This window comes from Papaver somniferum, chromosome 5 (assembly GCF_003573695.1).
Source record: "Papaver somniferum cultivar HN1 chromosome 5, ASM357369v1, whole genome shotgun sequence".
In the NCBI taxonomy this organism is placed as follows: Eukaryota; Viridiplantae; Streptophyta; class Magnoliopsida; order Ranunculales; family Papaveraceae; genus Papaver; species Papaver somniferum.
Window position 1 is genome coordinate 8,065,647 of NC_039362.1, and position 14,659 is coordinate 8,080,305.

The 14,659-nt window shown below is 36.4% G+C and overlaps 1 protein-coding gene and 1 pseudogene across 1 annotated transcript; one reads left to right on the forward strand and one right to left on the reverse strand.

Moving 5' to 3' along the window:
• LOC113278717 lies at window positions 1-1,505 on the reverse strand (annotated as a pseudogene).
• An 8,526-nt stretch (window positions 1,506-10,031) lies between these two features.
• Window positions 10,032-14,304, forward strand: LOC113278718. The gene is made up of 10 exons (XM_026527480.1): window positions 10,032-10,062; window positions 10,140-10,211; window positions 10,313-10,375; window positions 10,459-10,781; window positions 10,863-11,434; window positions 11,549-11,689; window positions 11,732-11,928; window positions 12,050-12,385; window positions 12,522-13,669; window positions 13,717-14,304. Exons 1-10 carry the CDS (start codon window positions 10,032-10,034, stop codon window positions 14,302-14,304), a joined length of 3,471 nt encoding a protein of 1,156 aa, XP_026383265.1.
• Window positions 14,305-14,659: the final 355 nt, after the last annotated feature.

Genomic DNA, 14,659 nt, shown 5'->3' on the forward strand with positions numbered 1-14,659 from the left:
TTAGTGTGGTTGACTTGTTGGCTCTTCCTTATTTTCTCTCTTCTCCATTCCCTGCTTTAAAGAGTCTACCCATCTCTGCGAGAACCCAAAACAAGTAAAATTAGGCGATCAACGCCGACAAGCAAACATTAAGTGAGGTCAACCCCAACAAACAAACTTCAAAAGACGATGTTAGATAAATTGAGGAGAATAACAATTACTTAGTGTCTTCAAGGCGTCCATGCAAACTCCATCTCTGGCGAAACCCGTCCATCTCTTCATCTCCACTTGCAAGAATTAAGCGCCTGTAAAAAGATTTGATTAAGCCTGGCACCAAGTACGATTCTTGAACAAATGTAAGTAATCATGGTAAGAGTAAACTATGCTCTTCTGCCTCAGTGGGCAACTGATGGATACTAATCAACCGAGAGAGTTTAAGGTCAAAACTGAGACCCATAGCTTCATTTAGCACTGACATGTTAGCGACAAATAACATTGATATGACTGGAAAATTATGTTACAGTTCAACGGATTGACTTTCCAAGAGGGTTTAACATACTGTTCAATGGTAATTACGCATGGTGGTGCATCTATTAGACACCTCAGAAGATCTTTGTCATCACATATCTCATGTTTAAGAGATTTACCTCTTCAATGATGTGACCTCTGATTGAAGTTGAGTAGCTCTATCTTTGGCATCATCTAATGGCATTGAAAGATCCAATTTATGTCCACTCTCTCGAAGCCGTTGCCTCAGTATCTTATCCTGCAACAAATACACACACCAAAACAAACCAGTGTTCAAAATCTTCACTTACGTATGAACTGAAAAAACCTCAACAAAGCAATAATAAGACATATTTAGAACAAAAAACATAAATCCCTCACCCGTTTATCGACACATTGTTTGTATATAACAATCTCATCTTGGCAAAATGGTTCAATATCATTGATTTACAAACCTAGAGAAAGACAATTTGCAATCAGCCTTAAACCCTAAACCCCTAAAAAAAATCAAAATTATAAACAGTTCACAGAATCATTTAAATAAACTTACATAGGAAGAAATTCCTAAGAATCCCATCACAAGTTTCAACACCTTCAAGAACATGAGAAGCAATTTCTGGAGGTATGATAGGTGATGGTGGTCCTGTCATTAAATCATCACCTACCAAAATGGTTTCCTCCATTGTTGGCTCTGAATCAACTGAAACAAAAACCAAACAAGATCCATTAATTTTAAGCATACAAATATTCAACTTCACTAATTGTAGAGTAAAGCTGAAAACAATTTGGAAAAAAAAATTGAAAAAAAAAATCGAAGAAAATTTGAGAATTAGGGGAAGAAATCCATCTTACCATCCATGATTGCTCTTTAATTCCTCCCAATAGTAAACTATAATTTCACAAGTATGATCGATTTCAAAACCCTAAAACGATTCGGTCCCCAAAATTGACCTCCAGAACTGAACTTCCTTTTCTTCTTGAGACTTGAGACAAATTAACAAAACAGTACTAATTCCTGATAAGCAATTAACAAAACAATACTAATCCAATCTACCCTAACCATTATAGAAACTGTGACTAATCGATCTACTAGTTTTTGTATAGAGATATAATCGATCTACTAGTTTTTGCACATAGAGGGTGAAAGAGAAAAGTGAATTTTGTGAGTTAGGGTTTCCTTCCGAGTGAGGGAGGCGGAGAAAATTAGAGAGAGATGAGACGTAAGTTAAAGGAAGTGAAGTGAAAGGATTTACTTTTGATGTTTTATCTAAAAGGATTTGGACGGTGTAGATTTTCTTTAGGATGATCATACGGATTGCAGAAATTAAGCAACGGTGTAGATTAAATTTAGGATGTTCATACGGATTGAGAAGTTTGTGTGTTTCTCTTTGTGCTAGTTCAAACTCGTGCATTCGATTTTATTATCAACATTCCGTATGAAAAAAATCCAAAGAATATATCAGTAAATTTAAGATATTATTACCGACCTTCAATTATAAAAAAAATTCCAAACATATATGGTAATGAAGCATAAAAAATAAGAAAGTGTGTTTTCTTTGTGCTTTCTTTTGTGCTTTTTCTTTATGCTTCCGATTTGAATTTCGACTAGTCACATAGGTCTTGAGGAAATTTTGACTTCACTTCCTAATTAAAGGTCTTATTATGCCACCTCTTGTCACATAGGTCTTATTTTGCCTTCCTAATTAAAGGTCTTATTATGCCACCTCTTGTCATTGCGACAAAATCGCAGGACGTCCTTGCACTTTCATGCAAAAACCCATTGATCTTGCCTTAACTTTTTCTTTTGTATTGTTGCCTCTTCAGGATTGTTGCGACAATATGATAGGCCTAAATTTTCTTGCGAAAATGAAGCCCCATTACATTGCCGTTTTGCGACGAAATCGCAGGACGTCTTCGCACTTTCATGCGAAAACCCATTGATCTCGTCTTATCTTTTTCTCTAGTATTATTGCCTCTTCAGGATTGTTTCAAAAATATGACAAGCCTTAATACCCTTGCGAGTAAAAAGCCTCATGACATTTGCGTCTTAAGACACTTATCAGCTCCCTAATGGAGGGTTCCGCCCTTTTCTCCCCCTGGTTTCCCTTTCAAGGAGGCGTACTTCTACCATACAAGGCTAGCTACTCCCATCCAGTCTTAACAACAACCAGTTGTTTTCGCAGCCTCTTATCCCTTTTACCTATAGGGTTTATAATTACGAGACTGCACCCTAAGTGGGGTTTTCTTCGGGCCGAGTGCATTATAATCCAAGACTTGTCAAGAATGGCAAGGTACGCTCCAGATGCCCCTGGAACTCTTGAATCAACCGTGTACCTTTGCGCCTTGATCAGATTCTGCACTCCTTGGGAGAGTCCTTATTACCTTAGTCGCCCAACCTAAGTCATATGCTAAAGCTGAGAATCCAAGGTGCCTCTTCCGGATGGGCTTTATTGACCCCAAATCTCCATGACTCAGGTTCCGGTGGCGGTGTAGCCTTTCCCTGAGACATGCAATAGGTACCCCCTTATATGACGTACTTTAGGTCTTACATTTGCCTCTTGCGAAATTTTATTCGCGAACTAGGGTGTACGCCATAAAGGTTCGCCCCTTTCTTTTATGTCATTGTTCTATGATTATCTCTGCGAAAGCTTCTCACATCATGATCTTGTTTTTATATGAATAATCTCGCAACTATTCTTTCAGAATCCATAACTTCTCAAAGCTTCTTACAGATAATATGTTTTTAAGTACAATCTGTTCCATGGTCTGTCAAGTCTATGACCAACATCTCTACCTTCTGGATCCATTAATTTATAAGCTCTGTTCCAACTATCTCCTTAATGATGTAAGGTCCATCCCATTTTTTTGCTAACTTTCCACCATTTTCTCGCTGATATATTGGTGTCTCTCGCAGAACTAAATCTCCTGGCTGGAATTCGCGTACTTTGATACGTTTATTATATTCTCGGGCTAATCTTCGCTGATAATTCTCCATATGTTGTAAAGCTCTTTCTTTTTTTTTCTTCTAATTCATCAAGTTTGCTTAAGATCAAACCCGCACTAAGATTTTTCTCCCAAGCTTCTCTCTTTGTTGTCGGAATAACAACTTCTGTTGGTAACACCGCTTCAACTCCATATGTTAAACAAAAGGGTGACATTCCAGTAGCTTCTCTTCTAGTTGTATTATAAGCCCATACTGCATTATGTACTTGTTCGCACCATGCTCTATGATGTCCTTCTAATTTCTTCTTTAATATATCTGCAATTGTTTTGTTTGTTGCCTCTACCTGCCCATTAGCTTGTGGATACAAAGGAGTAGACTTTCCACATTTTATCTTAAATGCATTAAGTAACATTTCTATGTTCTGCCCTTCAAATTGTTTCCCATTATCAGATACCAACTGCGCAGGAATTCCGAATCTGCAAATGATATTTTCGAATATGAATGTAAAGATATCTTTGTCGCGAATATGCTGTACTGCCTTCTCTTTTGTCCATTTTGTGAAATAATCTGTTGCGACTATTAAGTATCTTCTTTGTCCAGATCCTGGTAAAAATGTCCCTACAATATCTAATCCCCACTTTCCAAAAGGCCACACACTGGTTGAAGATGACAATGGTGCTCCAGGTGCATGTATTTTCTTTTCATGCCGCTGACAATCTTCACAACGTCTTGATATTTGTTTTGCATCTTCGTGCATGTATGGCCAGTAATAGCCTTGAATTTTTTTCTCTATGTGCCAAAGATGTTCCCCCACTATGATTGCCAGCGTCCCCACTATGTAACATTTTTAGCACATTTTCTCCTTCTTCTCGTTTCAAACATCTGAGTGATGGTCCATTAAAGGATTTTCGGTATAACAGCCCATCTCTTAATTCATAATTTGTTGCGCGGCCTTTTAACTTGTGTGTTTCCAATCTATTTCTTGGTGTTTCTCCTTTCGCCAAATATGCATGAAGTTCTGTTCTCCAATCTGCGATATTGTTCCTTTGTTCTTCTTCTCCACCGTCTATTATCATCACGTCCATTTCTTCTTCTTCTTTATTGATTGATGGGGGACATAAGTGTCTGTATTTTTATGCATCTCGCAGTTGGATCTGTCATCATTCTTGAGATGAAAGCAAAAGCGTCTGCGAGTATGTTATCCTTCCTTGAAATGTGCCTCCATTTTATTTTTGGGATTTTCGCTGATAATTCTTCAACGAGCTTCTTGTATTTCTTCAATGATGGTTCATTTGTAGTGTACTCTCCCTTTATTTGGCGAATAACTAGCTGCGAATCACTAGTGATCCTGGTATTTTTTAGTTTCATTTCTATTGCGAACTTTAAGTCATGTATCACATCTTCATATTCCGTTTCGTTATTAGTGGATGTGAATTCCAATTTGAATGAAAAATCCATCTTCACTCCTTCTGGCGAAATTAAAATAATTCCAACTCCATTGCCTTCTCCATTTGATGATCCATCTACCAATATATCCCATCTATTTGGTTCTGTTAATAAGTCTTTTGGATCTCCGTGTTCTTCTTCTATATCCATCATTTCTTCTACCGCTTCATCTTCTTCTAAAGGAAATTCTGCCAAGAAATCTGCAACAACTTGTGATTTTGGTGAAGAAAAAATTTCATATTTAATTACAAAGTGGCCTACTTGTGCATTCCATCTCTCCACTCTTCCTGATCTTTATGAATTCTTCATCACTGATTCAATTGGTACTTTTGTTAATACCTTTATTTTGTGCGCTTGAAAATATATGCGGAGCTTAAATGATGCATAAACTAATGCTAAGATTAGCTTCTCAATCTTTGAGTAATTCTTCTCGGCAGTATTAAAAGTTTTGCTAATGTAATAGATGGGTTTCTCCACTCCTGCGTCTATTCGCAATAACACGGCACTTAATGCATGCGACGTCGTCGCAAGATAGATTAACAACTCTTCTCCTGATTCTGCTTTTTGTAAAATAGATGTATTCATAAGATGTTCTTTGATCCCTTGAAAATCTTTTTCGCATTCATCAGTCCATTTGGATTTCGCACCCTTCTTGAGTATATCGAAAAAATGCTTGCATTTGTCTGATGATCGCCAAAGGAATCTCCCCAGCGAAGCTAAAAGTCCATTAAACTTCTGTACATCTTTTATTGTTGCTGGTTTTGGCATGTCACGAATTGCTTGCACTTTTTCTGGATCAACCTGTATTCCATCTTTTGATACAATGGAGCCTAAATTTTTTCCCGATGCAACTCCAATAGTACACTTCTCAGGATTCAGTTTAATGTCATACTGCCGCGTTTGTTCAAAAATCTCCCTCAGGTCATGTACATGGTCTTTGGATTTTTTACTCTTTACTAACATGTCGTCCACATATACTTCTAATGTTTTGTGTATCCATTTCGCGAAAACCTTCTCTACCATTCTTTGGTATGTTGCTCCCGCATTTCGCAAACCAAATGGCATTTTCGTGTAACAATTTAAACCTTTAGGGGAGAAAAAAGCAGTATGCTCTTGATCTTCTTCAGCGAGAGGGATTTGGTTATATCCTTTGTACCCATCTAAAGACGATACCCTATCATTTCCGCTGCTGATTCCACCATTTGAGGAATATCTGGTAATGGAAAGCTATCTTTAGGGCAGGCTTTGTTTAAATCAGTGAAATCTATGCAAATCCTTATTCTTTTGTTTTTTTTTTTGGAACAATGACCATGTTCGCTATCCACTCTGGGTATTTAGCTTCTCTTATAATCCATGCATCAAGCATTTTCTGTAGTTCTTCTTCTATTTGGGAATGGTAGGCTGTTGCGATTTTTCTTATTCTTTGTTTAAATGGTCTCACATTCTTGTTAATCTCCAGCTTGTGACATGCAATTGATGGATCTATTCCCGGTATCTCATCCATGCTCCCTGCGAAAATGTCTTTATATTCTCGCAAAAGGTTTACAGTTCTTTCCTCTTCTTCTACATCCATCTTGGTTCCAATTCTCAATATTAGAGATTCTTCTATATTCCCAACGTTTACTTCTTTCGTTGGTTCTGCCGCAGTGTAACTGGACTTGGGTTCTCCCATTGGTGTTGGTTCTTTTATTGTTTTCACAGGTCCTTCTCCTTCTTCCGAAATTTCGCTGGGTATTCCCTTGCCTTCTTTTGCCCTTATCGTGTACACTCTAAATTCTTCTTCTTTCTTTGCCTCCTTTGCAAACTTTCTGCGAAATTGTTTCTTTTTTTGCTCGTCCTTCATAATGCTTTACTTCAATTTGATGACATAATTTCGCATTGTCAACATCTCCTCTGATTTCACCTATTCCATTTGGTGTGGGGAATTTAATACATTGATGACGTTGATACTATAGCTTTTATCGCATGTATCCATGGTCTTCCTAGCAACATATTATATGGCGATTCCATATCCACTACGCATAGTGCCACGTGTGTTTCGATCTCTCCTAGTGGAATTCGTACCATTATTTCTCCTTTAGGTTTTGTTGTGGATTTTCCAAAGCCATGAACAAGATATGTTGAACTGGACATTTCTTCATCTTTAAATCCCATTCCCCTGAACGCATGATAAAACATTATATCCACTGAACTTCCTGTATCGACTAAAGTTCTGTTCAATGTCCATTCTTCCGTTGATTTTTTTGTTGTCCCCTTCTCTTTTCGCGTAATAGGCACTGTAATAACCAATGGAGATGTGTGGTTCAAATTTTATTTTGGTATTTCTGTCGCCATGAATGTGATTTTTTGCTTTTCCCAATCTTTCAAGGGTGATGTCTTTTCTACCGCCATAATCTTCCTTCCTTCAAAATCTCGTTTATGTATTCTTACTTTGATGTTTTCATGAAATCCATTAACCATTGTTTGTGTTATCATATTACACTCCAATCTTTTGTCATCTTCATTGACTCTAATCATTTTTCTTTTAACTGGTTCACTGATTTGTTTAATCACTTTCTTGATTTGAACTATCTCAACAACAATCTTCAATTTTCAATCCTTAGCGTCCCTGTTTCTAGCGCCATTATGTAGTTGCAGGAAATCCTACACTACACCCCTCACAAGATTTCAATAATATTCGACTCATTTTAGATTAACAATTTTAATTTTATTGATGAATCTTTGAACAATCTTACAAGAAAAGATAAAGGAATCAAGAATAATCATTACTCTAGATTTTCTGTCTCCTATTTACTTGCTTCTACCTAAGAAAAGATCCCTCTTTTCCTTTACAACTGACCGGCTATTTATAGGGAATTACATAGTGGATGACATCTAATATGTCCTTTATTTTCGGATATGGCTTGCGACATTCTCGCAACCTTACAAATGTTAATCTCGCAAACTCTCTAATTTTCGCAGGACCATCACATTTTTCTCATGTTTTAGTTGACGTCGTTTATTATTTCGTTTCTGAAGTTATTCTGCGACGCTGTTGTGTTGTGTTGTTAATAATTTCGCTGAGGCGTTATTGCTGCGAGATTCTGATCCTACAACACCAACAAACGAAAAGACATCCTCCACCTTCAATTCAATTTCTGTATAGTGCATATAGAGTCATAAACAGTTTAACTCAAATATCTTCTCGTTGTGGAAGAATGAAAAGTGATCGAAAGGAATATATTCATTCTAATGACATATAAATATATAGTTTCTGGATTGGAATATTTTGCAACCGGAAACTAGAAAAATAGAACTTTTATAGTCTTTTTGGTAATTAAACAAAGAACATTTTCATCATTTTAGTTACCTTGACTAGTTATTAAAGAGATTTTGTACCGAAATTCACGAGACTGAGAAGCTTGACAAGGGAGTCCATCTTCTCGCTGTTGAGAAGAAAGAAACAACCAAATGTTAAGAGTAAGACTATCAAATCTGATGTTGTTCAAGGGAAACTCTGAGAACGCAGAATATGTAAACTAGCATTTTTTTTGTGCTTAATGGTGAACCTTTCACTTCATGATCGGATATCTGCCAATTAGAAGTACATCTGGAAGGTAAGAAAAATGGAAATTTTAGTTGGGCACACGTCATCATCAGTTAACAAATAAAAGATATCTCAAAAGTGATAAAACATACATTGAAATCCATCTTATCTACAAATGTATCGTCATCTCTCCTAAGATTCTCTCCATGTTAAGAAGCCTAATTATAACATCTGTTTGTAGATGCTTCTGATGAAGCAGCAACATCCAATGAAGAAGCCTCCACAACCCAAGGACTTTCTCTCGGAACCTACATTGAATAAAAGTAAAATGGACAAACTTATATAGATAATTTGAGAAACAATCCAAAAATCATTATGTAAACTTGATATCTGAATTGAATCAAAAATCAACAAACTTCTAATCATTATAACTATATCTGCTAATCATAACACAAAGTACATTAAAAAAAAAACAAATTGCTGAGAGTTTGAGTTTGGGTTTATGTTAAACAAGACCAGAGAAAGAGAGAACTCAAGTTTAACTTGATTTCTTAGTTCCATACTTCACTAAAAACCATTCAAAATCGAATGTAACTGAAAACCCACCATATCTCTATTACAACTGACCGACCTAAAATTAACCCTAAAGATAAATTTTTAGAAAAAAGATTACAATACCTAGTTTATTGGGATTAACAATAGCAGTTGCAGTAATATCCAAGAAAGATAACCTAAAATCCCAGATGACTGCTTCTATTTGCGTTAATATCAATGAAAGCCATTAAGAAACATATAATTATTACCTAACTATCAATCTTACACAGAAATAACGAATCAGTCTTTACCTGCTTGTGTTTAATTTAATGGCAGAAAAACATTCTCAGAGCAGTGTTTCTAGATATAAAGAATAAAGAGAAGAGAGTAATCTAAAGACTTAAAGGCCTAGATAAATAAAGCTTCCACGTTGAACGGTGAGAAAACCCTCGCTTCCTATTGGCTGAAAGAGGTCTTTTTTTAATTTTGTGAATTGAGCATTCTGGTGAGGACACATGGAAAACTATGATTGGTTCAGCCAAGAGTTTGAGTTGGGGATTCTTTCAGTCCGCGACAATTCAGTCCGTCAGTAAATTTGGAATTCCTTCGTGGCGACAATTCAGTACGTCTCAATTTTGGAATTCAAGACAATTTAGGAAAACTATACCGTTACTATGTTAGGAAACTAAACCGTGCCATTGTTGGAAATCTAATAGTGTATATAAAGGCTCAAGTACAACACCATCAAGTATCAGAAACAATTGTGAAGATTTCAGACATGGCAATCAATCAAAAACAAATCCGTAAGTTTCAAAAAGAAACATGCAGGATTGCTAGAAGCTTGAGACTCTCTTTGTTACTCAACAAGTCCTTCTATGTCGCCCTAAGATCTATCAGACTTCAGCATAACAATATTTACAAAGAAAAATATTCTTCTCTAATCCAACAAAGAAGATTAGAGATGGAGATAAACCGAAGAGAAAGGGTGAAAAAAAAACCATTGGAAACATTGCCTTAAAAAACCAACAGAAGGAGAAGATGTTCGGGGGAAAAAAAGTGCAGAAACGTATAATTCAACGGTGTCGTACAAACAGAATGAAACTGCTTAGGAGGAGAAAAAGAAAAGGTAAATCTTCTCAGTCTTATAACAATTGATATACATGTATTATTTATGTTGAAACTAACTATCTATATTCACTTTAGCTGAACCAGAAATTGAACCTTCTGAACCCAACAAAAGAAGAAAACCTTTTGTTTTCAATTACATGCTAAATGGTAAGATTTATAGCTCATGTGAAGACACCTAAGTTGTGATTTTCCTTCCTATTATTTTATTCTACTAATTTGTAATATTATATTTTTGCTAAATCATCCAGACAATGACATGAAAGAAGCCGAAGCTGGCGATTCTGATTTGGACGCAGAATTCCTATATACAAGTTTGTTTCTTTTTCCTTTTTTAAAACTATTCTTTTTTTTCCATTCTTACTAACCACTGTTGTATGCTTCTTAATTGAAATAGTGATGGACCTGACAAAGCATAATATCGGTGGTCTAACAGCTGTATGCCGTCATTGCCAAGCAATTATGTGGGATGAAGAAAGATGCAACAAAAGAGATAAGAAAAGTTTACCTGAATTCAACATGTGTTGCATGAAAGGAACTGTAAAATTACCTCTCCTCAAAGATACACCTGTGTTTCTTAAAAACCTATTGCAATATACAAATGGTGGATCAAGACCATCAAAATTCCGAAAAAATATTAGAGCGTATAATTCCATGTTTGCATCTACCTCGATTGGTGCCAAAATAAAGAATCATCAGAACGATGGTTCTGCTCCATGGGTATTTACAATTTATGGTCAAAATCATCACAGAATGGGTTCTTTGTTACCTTTGGATGGTTAGCCACCTTCCTTTCTCCAGCTGTATGTCTACGATACTGAGAACGAAGTACAAAATAGGAAGAATGCTATTTCCAAAAGAAAAGAAGATAAGGAGAAAAAAGATACCGAAGGCGATCCTGAAATGGAAAAAGTAGACAACTACGAGGTAGAAACCACAAACTCATTGGACGACTCTATTATAAAAGGATTGATAAAAATGTTTGACAACAACAACATTCTTTGCAAAACATTCAGAATATGGAGAGACAGGTATAAAGAAGACCAACTAAGTAAGGTGGAGCTGCGTCTTATTAGCATTGGTAAAAGGAATGCACAACAATACAATTTTCCAACTACTTCTGAAATCGCTGGGCTTATCGTTGATAAGCCCGAGGGTGATGGAACTAGAGATATAATTGTAGATGAGAAGAAAAGTGGCTTGAAAAATATATCTGAGTTGCACCCCAGTTACATGGATTTACAATATCCACTTTTGTTTCTTTATGGTGAGGATAGTTTTCATACTGAGATTCCATATGACAAAGACAATACCAGTGTAAGAGACGATGAATTGGGTTTTGAGAAAAAAAGAAAAAATATAACTATGAGAGAGTACTATGCCTTTAGACTGCAACAACGATCAAATGAAGGGCATACCCTTATTTGAGGAGGACGACTATTCCAGCAGTTTGTAGTTGATGCATATGCTACTATTGAACAATGTAGATTGAAGTGGGTTAGAGGCCATCAAGAAGAAATACGCGCTGACGTATTTCAAGGTATAAAAGAAGCAGTTGCAGCAGGAGACACTGAACCAGGTACTGCAGGTAGAATAATTTTACCATCTACCTTTACTGGTGGACCGAGGTATATGATTCAACATTACCAAGATGTCATTTCTATATGCAGACAATTAGGACCACCAGACTTATTTATTAAATTCACATGTAATCCAAAATGGTTTGAAATCACAGAAGCTCTAAAGAAAATTCCTGGACAACAACCAATTGATAGACCAGATATAGTTAGTCGCGTATTTCATATAAAACTGAAAGCACTAATGTCTGACCTTGAAGGAAGCAGACACTTTGGAGAAGTACAAGGAGGTATGTATTTTAACTATTTCATTACAATTTACTCCATCCTTACTCCACTATTCAATATGCATATTTGGTTCCTAATTTTTCAACTCAAATATTCATCTTAACCCCTGAATTTTAATTGCAGCAATATACACTGTCGAATTTCAAAAAAGAGGATTGCCGCATGCACATATATTACTGTGGCTTAAACCCGAAGATAAGCCAAAGACTGCAACACATGTTGATTCAATAATTCAAGATGAATTCCCAGACCCAGAGAAAGATAGAGTTGGATATGATGCAGTCTGTCAATATATGTTACATGGTCCATGTGGGGCTGTCAAACCTAATTCTCCTTGCATGCATCACAAAAAATGTTCAAAGAAATATCCTAAAAAGTTCTGCGACAAGAAAAGTGTTGATGAAAAGGGGTATCCAGTATATAGGCGTCAACAAATGAATTGTGGATTTGAAAAGGAAGGTATCAAGTTAGATAATAGATGGGTTGTACCACACAACCTAGACTTATTGGTCAGATATGATGCACATATTAATGTAGAAGTTTGCAATTGCAAAGGTGTGTCAAATAAAGTACCTTTTCAAGTATTTACACAAAGGAAGTGACCGAGTAACCGCCATTCTGGAAACACCTGCAACAAAGAAAAAAACTTCAAACGATAGTGATATCAGTGATCCAAAAGAAAGTACATCAAACGTCAGTGATACTGTTGCACCAAATAATAATCCAAAACCGAAATTTGATGAGATTAAGAAATATCTTGACTGTCGTTATCTATCTGCCTCAGAAGCGTTCTGGAGAACATTGAACTTTGAAATTCATTATCGTCGTCCAAGCGTAGAAAGATTACCATTTCATCTTGAAGGAGAGCAGTTGATTTATCATAAAGATACTGAAGACTTGAGAGATGTTTTGGAAAGAACCGATCCAGATGCAACAAAATTCCTTCGTTGGATGAAAGCTAATAGAGAACACGTAAAAGCAAGGAACCTAACATATGCATACTTTCCTTCGAAATGGACATGGGATACAGAGTCTAAAGAATGGAAACCAAGAAAGAGGGGCTTCAACAAAATAGGACGCATCTACTATGTCCACCCCACTGCAGGAGAGAAATATTATTTGCGTATTTTATTGAATGTGCAAAGAGGTTGTCATAGCTACGACGATATTAAAACAGTAGACTGTGTAACTCATCTGACATTCAAAGCAGCATGCTTAGCCCTAGGTTTGTTAGAAGATGATGGGGAATGGGACCATGCTATAAAGGAAGCAGCAACGATATATATTAATGGAAAAATATTGCGAGAACTTTTCGTTACACTTTTGTTGAATTGCAAAGTCACTGAACCTAAAAAACTATGGAGTGAAAACTGGAAACTTTTGGCAGATGGCATTGAACACGAACACCAAAAACTTTATGGGAATGAGAATTTAACTTACGATGATGATGATTTGAAGAACTATCCTCTTCAAGAAATCGAGTTAATAATGTGGAAACGTGGTAGGACTTTGAAAGAAGATGAATTTTCAGAGATTCCGTACCCAGACATGTCAGGAATTGATGTTCCTAGGAACCACTTACTTGCAGAAGAAACAAGCTATAACAGGATTAATCTACTTGCCGAGGCAGAGAGTTTAAAAAAAGAGTTAAACATAAAACAGAAAATAGTGTTTCACAGTGTCATAGATTCAGTTGAGAAGAAAGATGGTGGTTTTTTTTTGTGTGTGGAAGTGGTGGAACAGGTAAGACATATCTCTGGAGAACCATTATTTCTTATTTACGAGCGCAGGGTAAAAATTTTTTGGCGGTTGCTTCTTCGGGTATAGCGTCCTTACTATTACCAGGCGTCCGTACAGCTCATTCGATATTCAAAATCCCATTGAGGCTTAATGAACAATCATGCTGCAATATTTTTAAGAAAACAAATGAAGCCGATTTATTATGCAGGGCCGACTTAATTATCTGGGACGAAGCACCAATGATGCACCGAAATGGACTTGAAGCTGTCCAGCGAACCCTAGCTGATTTAATGATGGAAAAAAATGGAGGAAAGGAATTGTTTGGTAGAAAAACATTGGTTCTTGGTGGTGATTTCAGGAAAATTTTATCGGTAATTGAGGAAGGGTCGAGAGAGGAAATAGTTAATGCTTCTATAAGCAGGTCAAAACTATGGAAACATTTTAAAGTCTTTGAATTAACAAATAATATGCGTCTGCTGACCGGAGATACGTCTGTTGAAAAAAGAGAAGAAGTTGAAGAATTTTCAAAATGGGTTCTTTATGTGGGTAATGGTAAGTTACCAACAATCAGTTTGGATGGATCGAAAGATACATATTGGGTGGAAATACCTTCAGGTTTACTAATACAGTGTCAATAAAATCACCTCGACACAATAGTACGAACAATGTATCCCGACTTGCTAATACACATGCGTGATAAGAATTATCTTGCTGATCGGAGTATATCAGCGCCAACAAATGAATGTGTGCACAACATAAATTCACACATCTTAGCATGTATACCAGGTGAAGAAAATACATATTTGAGTGCTGATTACATTGGACCAGAATCGACGGAATATCGTTCGAGCGTTATTTTCTACGACAAAGAGTTTCTTAACAAGCATGAATGTTCTGGAATGGCTAGCCACAAGCTAACCTTGAAAGTTGGAGTGCCAATCATGCTACTCCGAAATATAAGCCAACCAGATGGACTATGCAATGGTACTAGAT

Coding starts and splice junctions, on each gene's coding strand:
- LOC113278718 (XM_026527480.1), top strand. CDS start 10,032: ATGAAACTGCTTAGGAGGAGAAAAAGAAAAG. Junction 10,782..10,862: donor ACGATGGTTCTGCTCCATGG/GTATTTACAATT, acceptor TCCTTTCTCCAG/CTGTATGTCTACGATACTGA. Junction 13,670..13,716: donor GTGTGGAAGTGGTGGAACAG/GTAAGACATATC, acceptor TTACGAGCGCAG/GGTAAAAATTTTTTGGCGGT.